A 21891-nucleotide genomic window follows, 5' to 3' on the forward strand; every position below is an offset into this window, starting at 1 on the left:
TTTCAAGGCTGCATGATGTTTCATATTTCACACAGTCTTACTGAAGTATACATGGAAAAAGTGTATACCTAATAACTGAGAATAGGAGGTGAACATATCTGTATGATGAGCACCCCCATCAAGAAATAAATCACTACCAACATACATCTGGCTTTCATTGTGCCTCTGTTCTAGTCACTACATAACCCAATAGTAACCATTATCCTGACTACTAAATACAATCATTTTCCTGTTTTTAAACCTTACATAAATAGAGTAACCGTGATACACTCTCTTATATCTGGCTTATTACACTCAACATTGTATCTGTGAAGTTCATCCATACTATTCCATGCAGCTGTAGTTCATTCAATGTTACTGCTATAATGTCATTCAACAAAGAGTCCACCATTTAGTTTTCCTTTCTACTCTTTTTTGACACTTGGATAGCTATATAAAGACTATTCAGTTATTTTGAATAATGCTACTATGAACTTTCTTTTTAAGTTTGTTTGTTTGTTTGTTTGTTTGTTTATTTATTTATTTATTTAGGGGGTGGGGTGGGGGGGTGAGAGAGGCAGAGAGACAGAGGGATACAGAGGATCAGAAGTGGTCTCTGCACTGACAGTAAAGAGCCCGATGTGGGGCTTGAACTCACATACTGTGAGATCACAAACTGAGCCAAAGTTGGATGCTTAACAGACTGAGCCACTCCAAGCACCCCACCTATGAACATTCTTTTCTTTTTACTTTACTTTTTAAATCTTTATTTATTTTTGAGAGACAGAGTGTGAGCAGGGGAGGAGCAGAGAGAGAGACACACACAGAATCCGAAGCAGGCTCCAGACTCTGAGCTGTCAGCACAAAGCCCGACGCGGGGCTCAAACTCACGAACCGTGAGATTATGACCTGATCTGAAGTCAGACGTTCAACCAACTGAGCCACCCAGGTGCCCCCGGACATTCTTGAATGTGCATTTTGGCAATCATCTGGATGTCTTTCTGTAAGGCACATACTTAGCAGTGGAACTGCTGGAATTAGCAGTGGAACTGCTGGGTCTTAGGGTATGCAGATGCACATATGGGAAATACAGACTGTCACAACCACTTAAAAAAACTGTTTACTGGTTTCACAAAGACGTCTAAAAGACAATTAACATTTTAAAATTAACTGCTATACTACCTACATAAATTAAAAAAAATTAATCTAGCCATTAAAAGCATTCCTTTTAAAGAATGTATGTCAAGTGATGTAACTGATGTGCTAACAGAGGTCTATTTATTAAGTGGTTTCTTATACCTGCATGAAGAAACTGTTCAAACTATATAACCGTTTAAAAGAAAAAGCAGAAACTGTCACACATACTTTTTCTAATTCAACTGAGTTTTAAAAAAAAGTTTATAGCATTTAAACTTTAAAGCTTATTAAAGCATTCAGTAAAATTAAATATTTGTATCAGGCTTAGGCAGAGGGTGCTGAAAACATTGTATGAACAGAACAGAATACAATACATTCAATTAGTAAGTGAATGCCCTATAATAGAGATGGCATTACCAAAGCAGTATAAGAGAAAAGAAACCTGAAACTATACCAATGAAAAAGAACTGAAAATCAAAAATTGCGGTAATCATCTTAGCCCAAGTAAGAAGTACATGGCAGAATTCAAACTAGAAAAAACCCCCAGCCTAATTCTTTATGCATGACACAAGTCAAGACATAAAAGATCGACCCAGATGGAAGAACAATGCCATTATCAAAATGTTTGCATTTCACTTAAGTTTAACTTCATTTATCTTATTTAGGTTGTTTTATATATGAAACAGCTCAAGAACATTTAACTGAAATTTGAAAACACAGCAGTTACCACTATGTTTCCAGAATCAAGAAGAAAGTATTGTTATTATTACTTTGTTTCTGTTGCAGGATATCTAATCAAGGGTGTCACAAGTGCCGAAAAAGAAGGTCTAATTTAAAAAAAAAAAAAAAAAAAAGAACACTATGAGGTAAAAAATCTTCGAACCTAGTAAGAAAACCACACTTAAAAAAAAAAAACAAAAATTTTGGTTGGTAATGTTTCATTAAATGCTATGAATCCAACATACCATAGTCAGTAAAGAATACACAAAAGGAACTTTACTATATAAATTTTTTTTAAATTCCCATTTACCTGTTGTTTCCTAAATTTTCAAGGCAACCTTCAATGAATCTCATTCGAATCTGTCTATCCGTAAACCAACATACTAAGGAACAGAGAAGCTTCTCTGCTTCATTTATTAATCCTTCAGAAAGATTAACCTACAAAAAATGTATATACGTAAAGTTAGTTTATCCTGTTTGCATTTTGGTGTAATTTTGTAGCCTTTTCATTCTATTAAGTAACTTACCGCATCATCATCTTGAACTATATCCCACAACAAAGTGTTTCCTTTCTTGCAAACGTTATCCAAATTAATGTCTGTCACAGCATTACTGTTGAATTGATGTTTATGAACTGCAGGTCCTGAAGGGATGAAATATAACACACTATAGAGGAATGCAACTGACTGAAATTGTGAATTATAGCATTCGTAATGTTAACAAATCCAAAGTAAAGTGTAACAATTTATTTTTACACCACAAAATAAAAACAATACAAGATTAACACAACAGTTGCTTTGTGAGCTGCAGTGTTGCTTAGAGATTGATAAGACTAAAGTTTAAGAAGAGTTTTCTTCTCATAGTCTCTTCATTATTTCTAGTAACTATGTTTTTCACATGTCAAGTGAACTATATATAAATGCTTGAAACTCAAATTAAGCATAAAGATAATTTTCTTGGAATAATTTTATAGCCAAGAAACATTATTCTAAATTACCTTCTGTATAATGTTTTATACCCCTACATTTAAAAAGTTGTACCAAAGATGATTTACCTACAACATTCAACTAAATGCAAAGATTCTAGTGTAATAATTTAGGCTTTGTGTGCCAAGCTACATAGATTTTCACTGGTTCTAATAAGTAAAAATGCTTGTTTTTTTGAACAGCTTTACCATGAAATTTCCCTATTTAATTGTACATATACATTGATTTCATTGAAACAAGAATTGTACAACCATCAACACTAATGTTTAAAGCACTTCCACCACCTTAAAACATTCCTTCATACCTAATTACAATTCCTATCACATTCCTCAGCTCTAATCCATTTTTGCATCCACATAAATTAGCCTTTTCTAGAAATTTTTGTAAATGGAATCATACAATTTGTGTAGCCTTACATCTGAATTTGTTCACTTACCAAAATATGTTTTGAGGTTCATCAATATCAAAGCACATATAGTATTCATTTTAATTACAGTATATATGGAAATACTTCATTTTGGTTATATTCAACAGTTAATAGACATTTGAGAGATTCCAGGCTCTGGCTAATATGAATGATGCTGCCATAAACATCTGTGTAACAAGTCTATATGGACACATGCTTTCCTTTCTCTTCAGTAAACTGGAATTGGTGAGTCACAAGATAAATGTGTATTTAACATGTGAAGAATTGCCAAACTGTTTTCCAAAATGTTTGTGCCATTTTACATTCCCAACAATAGTTTATTAGAGTACCAGTTCCTGTTCCTCTACATCCCCACAATACATCAGCAGGGTCACTCTTTTTAATTTCAGCCATTCTAATAGGTGTGCAGTAGAATCTCATTGTGATTTAAAAATTTTCATTTGCGGGGCGCCTGGGTGGCTCAGTCGGTTGAGCGTCCGACTTCAGCTCAGGTCACGATCTCACGGTTCGTGAGTTCGAGCCCCGCGTCAGGCTCTGGGCTGATGGCCCGGAGCCTGGAGCCTGCTTCCGATTCTGTGTCTCCCTCTCTCTCTGCCCCTCCCCCACTCATGCTCTGTCTCTGTCTCAAAAATAAATAAACATTAAAAAAAAAAAAAAAGTTAAAAATTTTCATTTGGTAAGAGACCTAAGTGGTTCAGTCAGTTAAGTGTCCCTCTTGATTCTGGCTCTGATCATGATCTCCCATTTGGGGGATCCGGTCACACAAGGGGCTCTACTCTGCTCAAACTCACTTGTGCTCTGTGTAAGCTCAAACTCACAAACTGTGAGACAATGACTTGAGCTGACATCAGGAGTTGGATGCTTAACCAACTGAGCCACCCAGGAGTCCCTCAAATAAACAAGTATTTTTTAAAATTTTCATTTCCCTAATGACTAATGATGTTTTAGCATCTTTTCATGTGCTATCATTCATTTGTGTATCTTCTCTCTTTGCTAAATTACTACTGAGTTGTAAAAGTTCCTGCATATTCTGGACATAAGCTCTTTATGAGATACATAATTTCCAAATATTTCTCCCAGTCCTTGGCCTGTCTTTTGGTGGTTTTGTTTTAGTATTTCTTTTTTAGCTTAATTTTATTAAAGTGTAATGTAAACACATAATCAAGATATAAAACATTCCTATCACCCCAAAATGTTCCCTTGTGACCTTTTACAATCATTCTCTACCACCAAACCTTAGGTAATCATTAAGAAGATTTCAATCATTATAAACTAATTTATAAAACCTTGGATTGTGAGTAATTTGTTCTGCATGTGTTCCACAAGATGAACAAACATTTCTAATAAATTTTAACTTGCAACACAAATAGTATGTGGCACCAAATGTCACATGATCACAACTGAGCCAATGGTTCCTGAAATCTGCTTTGATATACGAGTTGGATTACAAGCATGTTCCTGGAATGAATTATGCTTGCAAACCAAGGTTTTACTGTACTTTTGAACATTCCAGAATTGCTTTTAGTGATACTCAGTATGTAGTACACCCTTTTAATTTCATTTGCTTAGAATGTTGATATTTACCCATTATGTTGCATGTATTAGTTCTTTCCTTCTTATTAATGAGTAGTATTACTTTGTATAAACATACCATATTTTGTTAATATACCAGTTAATTCCAGTTGAAATTATTCTGGAACAGGTATGAACATTCAATGTACAATCTTTTTGTGTACGTATGTTTTCATTTCTCGGGTAAATAAACCAGAATAGGAATTGCTGGGTCATATGGAGAGATACATGTTCAACTTGATAAGAAACTGTTGTAACAGGTCCCAAATCAACTGAATTAATTCATACTCCTCAACAGCAACAGAGAGTTCTAGTTGCTCTAGAAGTTAGTGTCATTTAGTATCGTTAGTCTTTAATTTTACCCATTACAGTAGGTATATAGTAGTACTGCATTGTGGTAGTAATTTTTTGCATTTCCCAGGTAACTGGAGATATTAAGCATCAGTTTCATGTATTTATTGACCACATTTCTGTATCTTCTTTTAACTATTCAAATCTTTTGCTTCACGCCTAGTACAGAGCCCAACATGGGGCTTGAATTCATGACTGTGAGAGCAAGACCGAGCTGAGATCATGAATCAGACACTTAACTGACTGAGCCGTTGACCCCCCCCCCACTTTTTTTTCTTTTTGCCTATTTTTAAACTGAATTGTGTTACTGTGTTGAAAAGTTCTTCATAGTACTAAATAGTTATACAAGGTAGACTCAGAAAGCATTAATATACATAATAATTCTGCTCAATTTCTAACTTCATATAGTAAAAAATAGGTACAATACTGAGTAAAAGGAAAATAGAATAAAAATAATGGTGAAAATTTAGTAAATATGGTATCAAATTCAACTGACCTCAATCTTACTTAATCTATTCATTTCTCAAAAAACCACAATAACACAACAATAAAAAAAAGTCAAGATACCCTTATCTACATCATGCACACGTAACATTTGAAATCAATTAAACTGTTGCCAAAGTCCATAAGTTATATCTCTAAATTTGATTATGGCTTTTTAACATAAACCTATCTATCAGGTTTACTCAGTCTGTACTGGTACACCAAAATCCATTTCCTAGGCTAGCAGGGGCTGATAGTACCTTAAAAAGCATGAGGTTGGACCTTTATTTTAACTTTTAAAAAATTTTTTCATGTTTATTTTTTTTTGAGAGAGAGAGAAAGAGACGAAGCAGGCTCCAGGCTCTGAGTTGTCAACGCAGAGCCTGATGTGGGGCTCAAACTCACAAACCACAAGATCATGACCTCAGCTGAAGTTAGATACTTAACTGACTGATCAGGTGCCCCTATTTTAATTTTTTAAGTGTATATAGCACTTTATTTTTTTTGAAGTGTACTCTACAATGTTCCATTAGTTTCAGGAAGTTGAACCTTTAAACTGCTAATTCTAATACTATTTTTCCCTCTTAATTTGTCTCCCTTTCCTTTTTCTTCTATTATTCTTTAACCTCCTCTAACCTCCATTCTTCCAAGTATGGTCATTTCCTATCACTTTTTTTTTTTTTTTAATTTTTTTTTTTCAACGTTTTTTTTTTTTTTTTGGGAAAGAGAGAGACAGAGCATGAACGGGGGAGGGGCAGAGAGAGAGGGAGACACAGAATCGGAAACAGGCTCCAGGCTCCGAGCCATCAGCCCAGAGCCTGACGCGGGGCTCAAACTCACGGACCGCGAGATTGTGACCTGGCTGAAGTCGGACGCTTAACCGACTGAGCCACCTAGGCGCCCCTCCTATCACTTTTTAAAGAATGATTTGAAATGATTAGAACCATCATTTTGTGAACATTTCCATCACTCCGGATGAAACACCTTGCCCTGTAGCAGTTACCTCTACTCTTATATCCTCCCAACCCTCCCTAGCCCAAGGCAACCATTAATCTACTTTCTACTCACTAAAGACTATGCTAGACATTTTACATAAATGGACTCATAGAACATATGACCCTGTGTAATTTCCTTTTAGCTCCTTAGATTTCTAAATACAAAATTTAATACAGCCATTTGTTTTTTAACATACAAGACTATAATTTTATATATTATGTATTTCCTTCCCTAGCTAAATATCTCTTGATACAAATGTAGCCTTTATATTCATGATGGAGTATTCATAATAATTTCATTCCCTAGGAAAGAAAACAAACCACACACATGATTTGGCAAAAATATTCATGTATAACATTAAATATTGAATCCTTTTATCAATATAAATTGTTTTAAAGAAAGTAAATATTTTACTTACTACAAAACCTTACCTTGACTAAGATGTTCATGGTAAATAGATGCTAAATTGGGAAGATGTTGTTGGAGATGAGATGTTAGCTCTGCATGTGAATTAATCTGAACTAGTTCCTCTTCACACCCAGATTCTTCACCATCAAAATCAGCCATATTTTTTTCTGATTTTGCACTGACCTGGGAGCTACTGCAACTGACATCATCTGCACTTAGCATATCATCAACCATATGCCTATTAACACAGAGAAAAGCACAAAGTTAAAACACATGTTGTGAAACACACAAAAATTGTCTCAAAAACTGAAAACCCCACTATGTCAGAATTTTAAATTAATTACACAATATACCCACATATTGTCTGACCCATCAACACACTTCACTAAAACCAACTCAAAGATAATTTTAGGGAAAATCTGTAAACTCACTGTTACATATTTTCTGAACTCAAACCACAATGTGAAACTCTGTACAACTCCAAAATCGAATGAGATTACAACCAGGAAAATACTTCATTTTAAGGCTGCAATCTAGATGTGGTTATTAACCAGGAGACTTTTATTCAATGTAAACTCCTATTAAAACAATACCTAGTAAGCAATTTACTTCTGAAACATACCATACTGGGTACTTTAAGGATGGAAAACAAAAAAGATAAAAAATAACACAAAGAAAAAATGGTCAGGATTAATTTAGAGATTCACAAGAGGTACCCTGCACAGAGAACATGGGAAGTGCTAATATGAAAATTGTAGGTGCTAATATGAAAATTGTGAAGTAGGGAATTGTTGTGGGTATGAAAACTAAAAGATCTGCAATGTGCCAAAATGAATATATTTCACCTCAGTTTTACAAACTAATTGCTTTGTCTTCCTTATAAGCTATCCTGGGAAGAACTTTGAATGTAAAACGTCAGACTATAAACCACTGGTTCTCAATTACAGGGGGACACTGGGCAATGTTTAGAGATATTTTTGGTTATCACAAGGTGGGAGATGCTGCTGGCATCTAGAGATAGAGATTAAGGATGATGCTAAACATCCTATAATACATTCACATTGCTGCAAATTCAAAACACAGAATTATTTGATCCAAAATGTCAATACTGCCAAGATTGAGAGACATCACCTTAAATTCATATGGATTAGTAATAAGAAATAAAGGCAAAGAAAATAAAGTAGTAAATATATGGATATATAGTTCTCCCAAACAACCACACTGAATTCTGAAAGTCCTGACACACTGCCAAGTGTTAAGAAAACTAATACTGATAAACCACATATTTGTATTTTATTGTCAATTAAAATTTACTACTTATATGACGGTAATAAACAGGAGCTAACATATATTGAGATCTATTATGTACCAAGTACATCGGCCCATAAAATGTTCACATTAAAACCCAAGAGGTAAGTACTAATGTTCCTATTTTATAGATGAGAAAATGACTGACACAAAAATTAAGTACTTTCCCCAATAACACCTAGTGACAGAATCACTTACTTTTAATTACCACAAATGTATGTCACAAATACTCAAAAAGCTTTATCCTTATTCATACCCTAAAATTAAGATGCATGTAAAATTTCCTTTTAATGATCACAATTTAATGGAGTTTCCACAAGCAATCTTATAACTGCTTTAAGGTAATTATTACAAGGAGATAAAGATCTAGATCTGTGTTGTCCAATATGATAGCAACTAGCCACTATGGTCATTGCACACATTGAAAAGTTGCTGATCTAAACAGAAATGCGCTGTAAATATAAAACATACACAGAATATTGAAGCCTTATTACAAAAGAAAGAAAAATATCTTTGTTTTTTTACTGATTACATATAGACATTTTAGATATTACTGCTTTAAATAAAACTCATAATTAAAATTAATGTCACCTATTCCATTTTGCTTTTTAAAATGTGCCCAGAAGCAAATTAACAATTATATACTTACAGCATGCTTTTGAATTTACATTATATTCTTACTTGCACTAATCTAGAATATACTGCAATTCAATAAACACAAGCTGTAATTGGTTCCCTAAAGGAAATAGACTTTTTTTGGTAAACATTTATTTTTTAAGTAATCTCTACGCCCAATATGGGGCTCAAATTCACAACCCCAAGATCAAGAGGCGCATGCTCTATGAACTGAGCCAGCCAAGCACCACAATACAACCTATTTTTAAGGAGACTTACCCATCATGGTGGTGATGATGATGGTGGTGGTGGTGGTGGTGATGCTGTGGACCAATAAACTGCCGACAATTAAATAATTCATTCCCAATAGTCTCCCCAAGAAAGTCCCCAGTGCGTGTAATACAAGATTCCTGAGATGCTTGTGCTATATGAGCAGCATTCATTTCCCCTGAAATATCATGTTCTCGATCTTCAGAGTGTGAACAGGCATCTAGCATTCGTATTCGATTATCTACTGAAGGCATTGAATCAGTGTTAAAAACCAGGTCCTTTCCTGTTCCATTGCTTGTCCCACTTCTTTCTGATGGGCCTTGGGAATCCCCTAAGCAAATGCCTGCTTGGCTTTCTAACTTTCTGTTCCGAAGATCTGTACCACAACTGCTTTTAGGAGGATTATGACCATGATCATCATCTTCATCTTCTTCTTTAAGGGCTTCAATATCTGCAATGTCTTCTGACTGTACCTCACTGCCAGGGCTCCCAGCGGACTGGCTGGCATGGCTAGAATTCACCTCATTGCTAGATCCATCGCTATGCCCACTACTGCTACCAGGACCACTGCTTCCATCTTCACCACTGTTGGCAGTTTCATCAGAACTTCCCTGCATAGATTCCTAGATTTAGAAAGAAACAGACTTAAATAAATATTTAAACTAGTAAGAAAAAAGTAACTGACATGAACACCCTGACTTTTTAAAAGGTTGACGCAAGGGGCACCTGGGTGTCTCAGTCAGTTGAGCATCTAACTCTTGATTTCAGCTCAGATAATGATCCCAGGGTTGTGGGATCAAACCTGGTGTCGGGCTCCAGGCTCACTATGGACTCTCTCTGTCCTTCCCCCAATCACTTGCACAAGTGCACATGTTCTCTAAAATAAAAAAAATGAAGTGCAAACCCATCACCGCAGAAACATTAGCCCTGTCTGCAAAGTGACACTTTAACTTTCCTCCCACACCCATCTCTGTTAATGTAAAACAAACTTTCCTTTAAAAAAAAAAAAAAAAAAAGAGTCTGCTGTAATCATGACAGACTCCTCTAAAAAATATACAATAGAATTAAAACACACAAAATTTAAAGAACCTTAACAATAACTACTTACAGAAGAGGCCTGAACATGGACTATGTTTATATTTCCAGTTCAAAGGATAAACATGATAAAATCCCCAAAATCCAAAAATCTTGTTAAAGTGGGGGGAAAACTGTTTTCATACCTCTGTGTCTGAAAGTCGTTGTTGGACATGTTTCGTTCTATTAATAAGTTGCTCATCCATTTCAATGTCACTGCCTCCACTTTGATGTGTATCACTGTTATCACTGCTTTGAGGACTAGCAGCAGGTGACCCTATATTAAACAGATTTTACATTGTTACTCTTAATTTGTATTAACATGGGAATTTATGAGAATGACACAATCCTTTGATTCTTCCATTTATAAAACCTTTGTGCTAAATAGCCAAAAAATATAATCTGGAAATATGTTAACATTCATTAATTATCTCTCAAGAGGACATAGATGATTTCAATTGAAAATAAGATGGATAGCCAGTTAAGTGTTCATATCTACTCAAAAAAACTTTATAGCCCTGATACAAATATATTACATAAAATGAATTCTATGTGATCATGAAAACAAAACTACAAGTCATCTTGCCATGCATTTCTAAGACTCAACTTACAAGGTGATGGGGCTGCTCTTCTGAGCTCTTCTTCCTCTGAAGGAAAAGGAAAAAACAGGAGGGAAATATTCTAAGTGACTGATCTTCTCTGGAAGATTATCAACTGCTCTGATTATTATCACAAAATCAACAAAATACAGGCAGAGAAACCTGAAATAATAAAGTCCCTAACACCTACAATAGTAGTTGTGTGTGCCTGAATGGAAAATCCTTAATAAAAACATAGTTATATGATGTCAGGAGACCAAAAAATGGGGTAAAGTTGATAAAGTTTTAGAAAGCTCTGGAAAGCTTTCCATAAAACCCATAAAATACCTGAAGTGAGACAACTTTTGAATTAGAAAACACAGAGAATTGTACCACTATGATCTGCTATAAAAATTGTTTCTAAGGGGCGCTTGGGTGGCTCAGTCGGTTAAGCGGCCGACTTCGGCTCAGGTCATGATCTCGTGGTCCGTGAGTTCGAGCCCCGCGTCGGACTCTGTGCTGACAGCTCAGAGCCTGGAGCCTGTTTCAGATTCTGTGTCTCCCTCTCTCTGCCCCTCCCCTGTTCATGCTCTGTCTCTCCCTGTCTCAAAAATAAATAAAACGTTAAAAAAAAATTTTTTTTTAAATTGTTTCTAAAACAAAGTATGTTGTTTGTTTTCTAACCAAAAGCTCCAAAGCTATTAGGAAATGGTTTCCCCCCACCCCATGGGAAGAACTAATGAGAGAATATCCAATAACTACTACAACTTCATTACTGTTCTTTACTTGAAGAGTAAACCAAAAATATTAGCTAACCACTATTTATTAACCCTTTAACAAATACCCTACCTCCCATCTCAAACTTATTTTGAAGTTAATACTGAGAAGAAACTGCTTCAAGTTTGAATTATGGAGAAATATTACTTTAAAAAATACATCACACTTTACTAACCTTTCTTATTTCCAATGGGAAGATTAGTATTTAATAATGATGCAAAAGAACTCTGTTTAGACAGCTGAGCCTTAGCTGCTAGTGCATTGTTCCATAATGCTTTAATTAACATCGACGCCAAGTATAGGGTCTTTCAAAAAAAGAGAGAGGTTGAAATTAGCGTTTCATAACAAATTTAATATTCTTTTGCCTAAATGAAACGTGAACATTAAAAACCTACCAATTATCTGCATCACAAACAAATTTTGTATTAAAAAAAAAAAACACCCACCATTACGTAATGCTTTAAATATATTACCTGTTCAGTATGAACACTTGGCTCAAGAGCTGAGACCAGATTAAGGAGATGTCTAAGTGGCACTGGATCCAAATTCTTGATGAGTGAAGGAAATAAGTCATGTATATACCGACTACAATGTTTCAACTATAAAATAAAGGTAGAGACAATAATCAAATTATACTACATTAATAAACAACCCGATACCAAAAAGTTCTACAGAAAACTTCTAGTTTAAAAGTCAAGAAAGCAGTTGGAACAATATTTTCTAATATGTTGGGAAAATATTCATTATCATGTATCATAAATGGCAGTATATAACATTATGAAAATAAAATTCCACTGAAGCAGAGCTTTATCTTATCTAAAAAAACCAAAGCTTAATTTTCCAGCCACAAGAGGGAAGCACACAATAAAAAAAATTTCTGGAATCCAAGTATAAAGAGGATTCCAATTAAATTTATAATATAGATCATTAAAATATAAACAAATTAGTGTATTAAAATGTAAGTAGTTGCAAATAAAATAAATTGCAAACAGAAGAGAAATCCAAATTAACTATTCTAAGTGTAACATATTTTTCATATTAAATGGTTATGAAGTATTCATACAGGTGCGCCTGGGTGGTTCAGTTGATTAAGCATCTGACTTTGGCTCAGGTCATGATCTCATGGCTCCTGGGTTCGAGCCCCAAGTCAGGGTCTGTGCTTACAGCTCAGAGCCTGGAGCCTACTTTGGATTCTGTGTCTCCTCCACCCTCTGCCCCTCCTCCACTCACACAATGTCTCTCTCTCAAACATAAACAAACATTTAAAAAAAAAGTATTCAGGGCGCCTGGGTGGCTCAGTCAGTTAAACGTCCGACTTCGGCTCAGGTCATGATCTCACAGCTCCTGAGTTCAAGCCCCGCATCAGGCGCTGTGCTGACAGCTTAGAGCCTGGAGCCTGCTTTGGATTCTGTGTCACCCTCTCTCTGCCCCTCCCCCGCTCACGATATGTCTCTCTCTCTCTCTCTTAAAAAAAAAAAAAGTATATGATGTTCATTTTACTAGAGTACATAATAGAAACTCACTTAAAATAAACGTCTACATAGAAATAAACCAAGAAACACAAAATCTCCTTAAACTAAACAGAATAATAAATGAAAGTGTAACATTAAATACTACAATATCGTGTAAAATAAGTATCTTCACCTTAAAATAAGCCATCAAGCTGCAAAGTGCAAATTCAAGATATGCAACAAATAAGAGCAAGCCAGTAATTCCCAATTTGAAGGTTCCAAAAGTAAAAATCTCAGGGATCCAACTTACTTTCTATACATAAAAATTCCATCAGAAAATATATGTTTTTCTGTTCTAAAATACTGACTTTTATATTGTTCAGGCATAAAACATATGAACTTTTTTATGCTATCTCCCCTATCAGGATATATATGCACAACAGAATCTGAACCAGAAGACAAAATAAAAGTAGTAAAATAACTTTGGAGTAATTCCTCCACATTGGGGTGACTTTCTATAAGCTACACTATTTATATCATTTGATATGAAGGATAAGTAAATAATCAATTAAAAGTTTACTGCTTTTAGGGGTGCCTGGGTGGCTCAGTCGGTTGAATGTCCGACTTCAGCTCAGGTCATGATCTCGGGTTCATGGGTTTGAGTCCTGGATGTGCTCTGAGCTGACAGCTTGCAGCCTGGAGCCTGCTTTGGATTCTGTGTCTCCCTCTCTCTCTGCCTTTCCCCCATTCATCCTCTGTCTCTCTCTCTCTCTCAAGAATAAATGTAAGCAGTAAAAGAAAAAAAAAATTTTAAGTTTATTGCTTTTATAGGTCTTATAAGTATAATTATACTTTTCCTAATTAAAATGTAACAAAACATAGTAAAAAATAACTTTCTGACTTGCTGCCACTTTGATCATTCAGAAAATGTTACTTCCATAATAGACTCAAATTTCATAATCAAATACCTTACTGGTTATCTTTTACTGACAAAACCCTTGAAAGATAATTACGTAATCCTGTAATCCTATAAATATATAAGGCCCTTTGAGGGGTGGCCCTGTACTGACAGTGTGGAGCCTGCTAGGGATTCTGTAGCCTTCTCTCTTTGCCCCTCCCCTGCTTATGCTTGGTCTCTCTCTCAAAAATAAACATTAAAAAAAATTTTTTTTTAAATAGAAGGCTCTTTTAGAGGTGTACATCATGAAAACAAATTCAGAAAGTAAAGACAAAAAAAATTAAAATTACACAGCTTAAAAAGATTGCAGTGTGAAGTCAGTTCATACTCTTCTTCATTAGTTATCACAAAGTAAAAAGAGGAAAAGGAGTCAGGAAAGATGGTAAAGCAGAAAGTGCCAGGGATCCCTGTCTGCATCTTGACAGCAGTTATATAGACAGAACTGTCTGATGCAACCACTCTGAAACTCTGGAGTCAGTCTGAACCTTCACACTGACACACTTCCAAGGGGAAAGGCTAGCCAGTAAATTGTGGTTAATAATGGCATATTTCAACCTGCAGTGTGATAGCAGCTACCCATTCCCCACTCCATGCCCCTATGTCAAATAGCTGTGGGGACAGTAATATGTAATTCTTCTTTAGCTTGCTGGTTTTTGTCCATGACTTTATTATGCCTTACACAAAAATAAATTCAAAATGGATGAAAGACCTAAATGTGAGACATGAAATCATTAAAATCCTAGAGAACACAGGCGGTAATCTCATCTGCTGTCAGCCATAGCAACTTCTTTCTAAATTATGTCTCCTGAAGCAAGGGAAGCAAAAGCAAAAACAAACTATTGGGACTTCATCAAAATAAAAAGCTTCTGCTCGGTCAAGGAAACAATTAGCAAAACTAAAAGGCAACCTTCAGAAGGGAGAAGATATTTGCAAATGACCTATCTCATAAAAGTTAGTATCCATAATATATAAAGAACTAGGGACACTTGGGTGGCTCAGTCAGTTAAGCATCCCACTCTTGATTTCTGCTCAGGTCATGAAACTGAAATTGCTGAGTTTAAGGAATAAAATAAAGGAAATAAAAAAAATAAAGAAATGTAAATAGATCCTAAGGGACCTGTGAGAACCACAACCTACCAACATACTCATTATGGGAATCCCAGAAGAGAAAGGACTAAAGTATATTTGAAGAAACAATGGCTGAAAACCTCCAAATTTAATAGAAAAACATGAATCTACAAATCCAAGGAGTTCAACACATCCAAGTAGGGTAAACTCAAAGAAACCTAGAGCAAGACTTATCATAATCAAACTGTCAACAGTCAAAGACAGTAAAATAATCCTGAAAACAGAGATAAACAATGTACCACATATAAGGGACAGTCAATAAGAGTATCAGCAAGTACCTAATCTTCTGATTAGAAGATTGGAAACCAGAGAAAGTAGGATGATATACTCAAAAGCTAAAAGAAAAAACTTTCAATGGAGAATTCTATAACTGGCAAAACTATCTTTATGAGAAAGAAATTAGTACATTCCCGGATAAACAAAAATAAAGGAGTTCACTACAACTAGACCTGCCTTGCCAGAAAACCTAAAGGAAGTCCTTTACAATGAAATGAAAACAAGCTAAACAGTGAAGAAATTAAGACCTCTGAAAAATACACAGGAAAATTAAAAGCTACTATTGTTTTCATTTCTAACTCCACCTTTTATTTGCTATAGGATTTAAAAAAGAAATGCAAAAACAATTATTGCTAATGTAAATAACTGTACACACAATGTATTAAGTTGAAAGTTGTCATATCAATAATAAAAATGAGGGAAAAGGAGCTATATACAAGCAAAATTTTGTGTAATATTTGACAAATTCAAATTAGATTATAAGAATCTCAAGATGTTAATTGTAATTTCCACACCAAACACAACATCTACAGAATCTTTTTAAAGAAAAAGGAAATGAGAATCAAACACTACAAAAAATCAACCAGGAACAACACCAACAAAAGGGTGTAACAGAAATAATAGACAAAAACACTGTTAAGACATATAGACAAAAACAGAAAAAAGGCATAAGTATATTCACTCTTTGAATAATTACTTTAATGTAAATGGTATAAACTCTGCAATCAAAGACAGAGAGTGCTAGAATGGATTTTAAAAACATGGCACAACTGTATGTGGTCTACGAGAGACACACTTTATATCCAAAGACACAAACAGGATAAAAGATAAAGGATGTAAAAAGATATTCTGTGCAAATATTAAGCAAAAGAGAACTGGGCTGACTATGCTGAAATCAAATAAGATAGACTCTAAATTTTTTAAAGGTTACTAGAAAAAATGGAATTACCATATGACCCAACAATCTCACTTCTGGGTATACATCCAAAATAATTAAAAGCAGGATTTTGAAGGGATTTGTACACCTATATTAATTTTACACTGTACATTATTCATTCACAACAGTCAAAAGATAAAAGCAAAGTAAATGTCTATCAATAAACAATTGTGGCATATACATAAAATGGAATATAATTCAAACTTACAAGAAAGGAAATCCTGTCACATGCTATGATATGGGTCACCATGAGAACATTATGCTGAGTGAAGTAAGCCAGTCACAAAAGGACAAATACTATTAGATTCCACTAATGTGAAATATACAGAGTAGTCAAAACGATAGAAACAGTAGAATGGTGGCTACCAGGAGCTGTAAGGAGAATAAAGGATTTGTTGCTCAATGATTTAATGTTTTGTTTTGTTTTTAAATAAACTGTATGCCCAACAAGGGTCTCAAACTCACGACCCCAAGATCAAGAGTCACATGATCTGCCAGCATGACACCCTTATGTTTGTTCAATGAAATCAGATTTTCAGTTTCGGAAGATGAAAACGTTTTAGAGATCTGTTACGTAACAATATGAATGTATTAGAACTTAAAAATGGTGCAGAGGATAAATTTATGAAGTTTTCTTTTTCCTACAATTAGGTCTTTTTTAAAAAAGATTAATAAAGAGTGATGTAATTTATTAATAAAAGGTCCAGGTTACAGCAATATAGTATAAACATTATATTTTTATAATAACATTACCTTATAACCATACCTTATAACCCAAAGCTAAAAGCACAGAAATAAAATAGACATACAGATTAGAAAAACAACAGAAAATTAACAAAACCAATAGTTGGTTCTTCTAAAAGATTCTCAAATGTTTAGCTAGACTGAAAAAAAAAGATATAAATAGCTAAATCGACAAATTCCAATGGGATATTACTATCAAACTTAATACTATGAACAACAGTACACTAAAAAATTAGATAACCTAGAAGATAGGGAGGAATTCCTTGCAAACTACCTACATTAACTCAAGAAGAAATAAAAAGAAATTGAATCAAAAAAAAAAAAAAAAAAAGACATTGAATCAGTAATCAAAAACCTCCCAATGAAAAAAAGTACTAAAATGCATGGCTTAAACAAAGAATTCTAACAAACATTTCATAAAAAATTAACATCAATATTTCCTCAAACGCTCCCAATAAAATTGGAGAAGAAAATACTTATTTTTTTAATGTTTATTTACTTTTGAGAGAGAGAGAGAGAGAGAGAGAGAGAGAGAACGTGCACAAGTGGGGGAGAGGCAGAGAGAGGGGGAGACACAGAATCCCAAGAAGGCTCCAGGCTCTGAGCTGTCAACACAGAGCACAACGTGGGGCTCGAACTCACGGACCTCAAGACTGTGACCTGAGCCAAAGCTGAACGCTTAACTGACTGAGTCAACCAGGTGGCTCTGAGAAGGAAACACTTCTTATATCATTCTATGAAGCCTTATAGGTCTTCATAAGAACAAAAAATTACTAAGCAGTACTTCATAAGTGACAGAAAGTCCTCCAGAAACTATTAGGAAATCAAATCAAAGAGCATACCAAAAGGATTATTCACTGTGCCCAAGTGAGATTTATCTCAGGAATTCAAGTGTGGTTCAAAAAGAGTATCGATTACTGTACATATCATGTTAGCCAACGGAAAAAAAGCAACATAGTCATCTTAACTGACAAAGAAAGAATGACAAAATCCAACATCCTTAAATGATAAAAACTCTCAGAACACTCAGAGGATAAACTCAACATGATAAAGGATATTTATGAAAACCCCACAGCTAACTGCATACTCAATGATAAATGACTCATTTTCACATAGGATCAGGAACAAGATAAGGATGCACATTATTTACCGCTGTGTTTTAACACTATACCAAACTTCTAGCCAGTTACTGGACTCCACCCCATAAAACTGAATACATCCAAATTGGAAAGGAAGATGTAAAACTATTCAAAAATGACACAACCCTATATGCAAAAAAAACCCTACATATAAGGTAGTAGAGCTAAAAATCAAATAGACAAAGTAACGGAGTACAGATCAACAAGCAAAATTAAGCTGTTTCCATATACTTGCAATGAATTATCTGACAAAGAATTTAATCTAGCAATTCCATTTACAATAGCATACAAAGAATAAAATACAATTGATCCTTGAACAACGAAGAAGATAGGGGGTGCTGATCCCGCGTCGTCAGAAAGCTGAGTGTAACCCTGACTCCCAGAAACATAACTATCAATAGCCTACTGCTGACCATAAGCCTAACCAACAACATAAACCAGAATATCAATAACATAAAGTCAATTAACACATATTTGGTATGCTATATATAATATATACCACATTCTTAAAATAAATGTTAAGAAAATCATAAGAGAAAATACATTCACCATACTGTACTGATCAAAACGACCTATGTGGGGGCACCTGGGTAGCTCAGTCAGTTTAAGAGTCCGACTTCAGCTCAGGTCATGATCTCCCAATTCATGGGTTCAAGCCCCACATCAGGCTCTGTGTTGACAGCTCAGAGCCTGAAGCCTGCTTCAGATTCTGTGTCTCCCTCTCTCTGCACACTCTGTCTCTCAAAAATAAATAAATGTCAAAAAAAAAATTTTTTTAATAAAATACCTATGTGTATGTGGACATAGGCAATTCAAATCTATGTTGCTCAAGGATCAACTGTACTTAATGAATCTAATAAAAGAGGAAAAAGACTTGTATACTGAAAACTACAAAACACTGCTGAAAGAAATTATAGTTTAAATAAATGGAAAGACATCCCATGTTCATGGATAGGAAGACTTAACATGTTAAGATGTTAAATACTACCCAAAGTGATATATAGATTCAATACAATCCCTTCAAAATTCCAAGAGCCTTTTTGGTCAGAAATGGAAAAGTCAATCCTCAAATTCATAGGGAATTGCAAGGAGTTGTGAAAAGCCAAAACAATTTTCAAAAAGAAAACTGTGAAACCTACAAGAAAATAAAAGTAATTAGAACAGTATGGTATTAGCATATAGACCAATGGAATAGAACAGAACACCTAGATACAAACTTTCACATAAATCGTCAACTAATTTTCAAGACTCACAAGACAATTCAATGTAGAAAGGATAGTCTTTTCAACAAAAGGTGCTGGGAAAACTGGATATTCACAAATTGAAAAATGAAGATATATATTTACCTTACACCATACACAAAAATCAACCCAAAATTGATCAAAGACCTAAACTCAGGAGATAAATACACAATACAACACTAAGAAAACACTGGGGAGAATCTTCACAACACTAGATTCGCCAATGGTTTCATCATTAGGACACCAAAAAAACAGATAACCAAAAAAGTAAATAAACTGAAATCCATCAAAATTAAGTTTTCGTGCATCTAAGGATACTTTATTTTTTAAAAATTTTTTAGTGTTTTTATTATTTATTTTTGAGAAAGCGCGCACACACACAGGGGAAGGTCAGAGAAAGAGGAAGACACATAATCCAAAGCAGCCTCCAGGCTCCAAGCTGTCAGCACAGAGCACAATGTGGGGCTCAAACTCATGAACCTGATCATGACCTGAGTCAAAGTCAGATGCTTAAACAACCAAACCACACAGGTACCCCTATTTATTTTTTTAAAGTAAGCCCTACGCCCAACATAGGGTCTGATCTCATGACTCCTGAGATTATGCTCTACTCATTGAGTGCGCAGGTGCCCCCAAATCTAAGGATACTTTAAAGAAAGCAAAAGAAAACTCGTAGAGTTGGAGACAATATATGTAAATTATATATCTGATAAGGGATTAATATCCAGAATGTAAAAAGTACTGCTGTTATTATTATTTTTTTAATGGGGCAGACAGAGAGGGGAAGAGGGTATCTAAAGTAGGCTCTGTGCTGACAGAAGAGAACCCAATGCAAAGCCTGAACTCACAAACTATCAGGTCAGATCATGAACTGAGCTGAAATCAGATGCTTAACCAACTGAGCCACCAGATGCCCCATAAGTACTACTAAACTTTAAAATCTCCCAAGCAACCCAATTCAAAATGGGCAAAGGTCTTGAATAGACATTTTTTTCAAAAAAGATATACAAAAGGTCAATAAGCATACAAAAGGATGCTCAAAGTCATTAGTCATTAGGAAATGCAAAAAAGTACAAATTAAAACCACAGTGAGATATTACTTCACACCTCCTAGGAGGACTAAAAAAAATTTTAGGACAAATAACAAGTGTTGGCAAAGATAGGGAGAAATGGGACTCTCCCTGTACTATGGGTTGAATGTAAAACACTGCAGTTGCTGTAGTAAAGTTTGGCAATAACTCAAAAAATTAGAGAATTACCGTATAACCTAGTAGATCTGCCCCTATGTATATATACAGAAAAACTGAATGCAGGGACTCAAACATATGCTTGTACACCCATGTTCATGGAAACATGATTCACAATATATAGCAAAAAAGTAGAAGCAACTCCAATGTTTATGAATGTAGAAATGAAAACATTAAATACACAAACAATGGGATATTATTTAGTTGTAAAAAGACAATTTTTTACATATGCTATACCATGGATAACCCTCAAAAACACTGTGTTTAGTAATATAAGCCAGACATAGACAAATACTGTGATTCTACTTAAATGAGGTACCTAAAATAGACATATATAGACAAAATGTAGAATACCAAGGGCTTGGGGGAGGGACAGTTATTGTTTAATGGGTACAGTGTTTTCGTTGGGGATAGTGACAAAGTTTTGAATATAGACAGTGGTGGTGATGGTTACAAAATATTAAATATTTAATGCCATTGAACTGTACAGTTACAAATGGTTAAGTTTTATGTTTATATATATTTGTGCCACAATAAAGAAGTTAATTAAAAAAAGAGAAAAAATAAATATATGTGTTAACAGGCATCATACCAAAACTCAAATCAAGTTTAAAAAAAAAAAAAACAAAAAACCCGGAGCACTTGGGTGGCTCAGGCAGTTAAGCAGCAGACTCCTCATGATCTCACAGTTGTGAGATAGAGCCTGAGTCGGGCTCCGCACAGACAGTGTGGAGCCTGCTTGGGATTCTCTTTCTCCCTCTCTTTCTGCCCCTTCCCTGCTCAGGCACACTCTTGCTATCAAAATAAACAAACGAACTAGCATGGATTACTTAACACCTGAAAACCTACATAAGAGAAAAATTCTGCCAACAAGAAATGGTGGGATAGAGGTGCCTGGTTGGCTCAGTTGGACATTGGTGTGTAGAAATTATGAAGGAAGGAAGGAAGGAAGGAAGGAAGGAAGGAAGGAAGGAAGGAAGGAAGGGAAAATGATGGGATATACCTATCTTCATAAAATATTACCAAAAAAAGCAAAAAATAAAATAAAATAAAATAAAATAAAATAAAATAAAATAAAATAAAATAAAA

At 34.7% G+C, this 21891-nt stretch overlaps 1 protein-coding gene across 4 annotated transcripts in view; it reads right to left on the reverse strand.

Annotated features, from left to right (window-relative positions):
* Nucleotides 1–21891, reverse strand: part of USP34 (ubiquitin specific peptidase 34) — a 247218-nt gene that overhangs the window by 125726 nt on the left and 99601 nt on the right. For 3 of the 4 annotated variants that reach the window (XM_049650262.1, XM_049650258.1, XM_049650260.1), the window contains exons 11-18: nucleotides 12155–12280; nucleotides 11857–11986; nucleotides 10938–10973; nucleotides 10473–10603; nucleotides 9262–9875; nucleotides 7083–7297; nucleotides 2364–2479; nucleotides 2147–2274 (exon numbers count right to left, since the gene is read on the reverse strand). In XM_049650262.1, the coding sequence (XP_049506219.1) occupies nucleotides 2147–2274; nucleotides 2364–2479; nucleotides 7083–7297; nucleotides 9262–9875; nucleotides 10473–10603; nucleotides 10938–10973; nucleotides 11857–11986; nucleotides 12155–12280 (1496 nt within the window). The remainder of the gene's footprint in view (nucleotides 1–2146; nucleotides 2275–2363; nucleotides 2480–7082; nucleotides 7298–9261; nucleotides 9876–10472; nucleotides 10604–10937; nucleotides 10974–11856; nucleotides 11987–12154; nucleotides 12281–21891) is intronic. The other variant, XM_049650261.1, reaches the window with a different exon arrangement.

The sequence above is a fragment of the Panthera uncia genome, assembly GCF_023721935.1.
Source record: "Panthera uncia isolate 11264 chromosome A3 unlocalized genomic scaffold, Puncia_PCG_1.0 HiC_scaffold_11, whole genome shotgun sequence".
Lineage (NCBI taxonomy): Eukaryota > Metazoa > Chordata > Mammalia > Carnivora > Felidae > Panthera > Panthera uncia.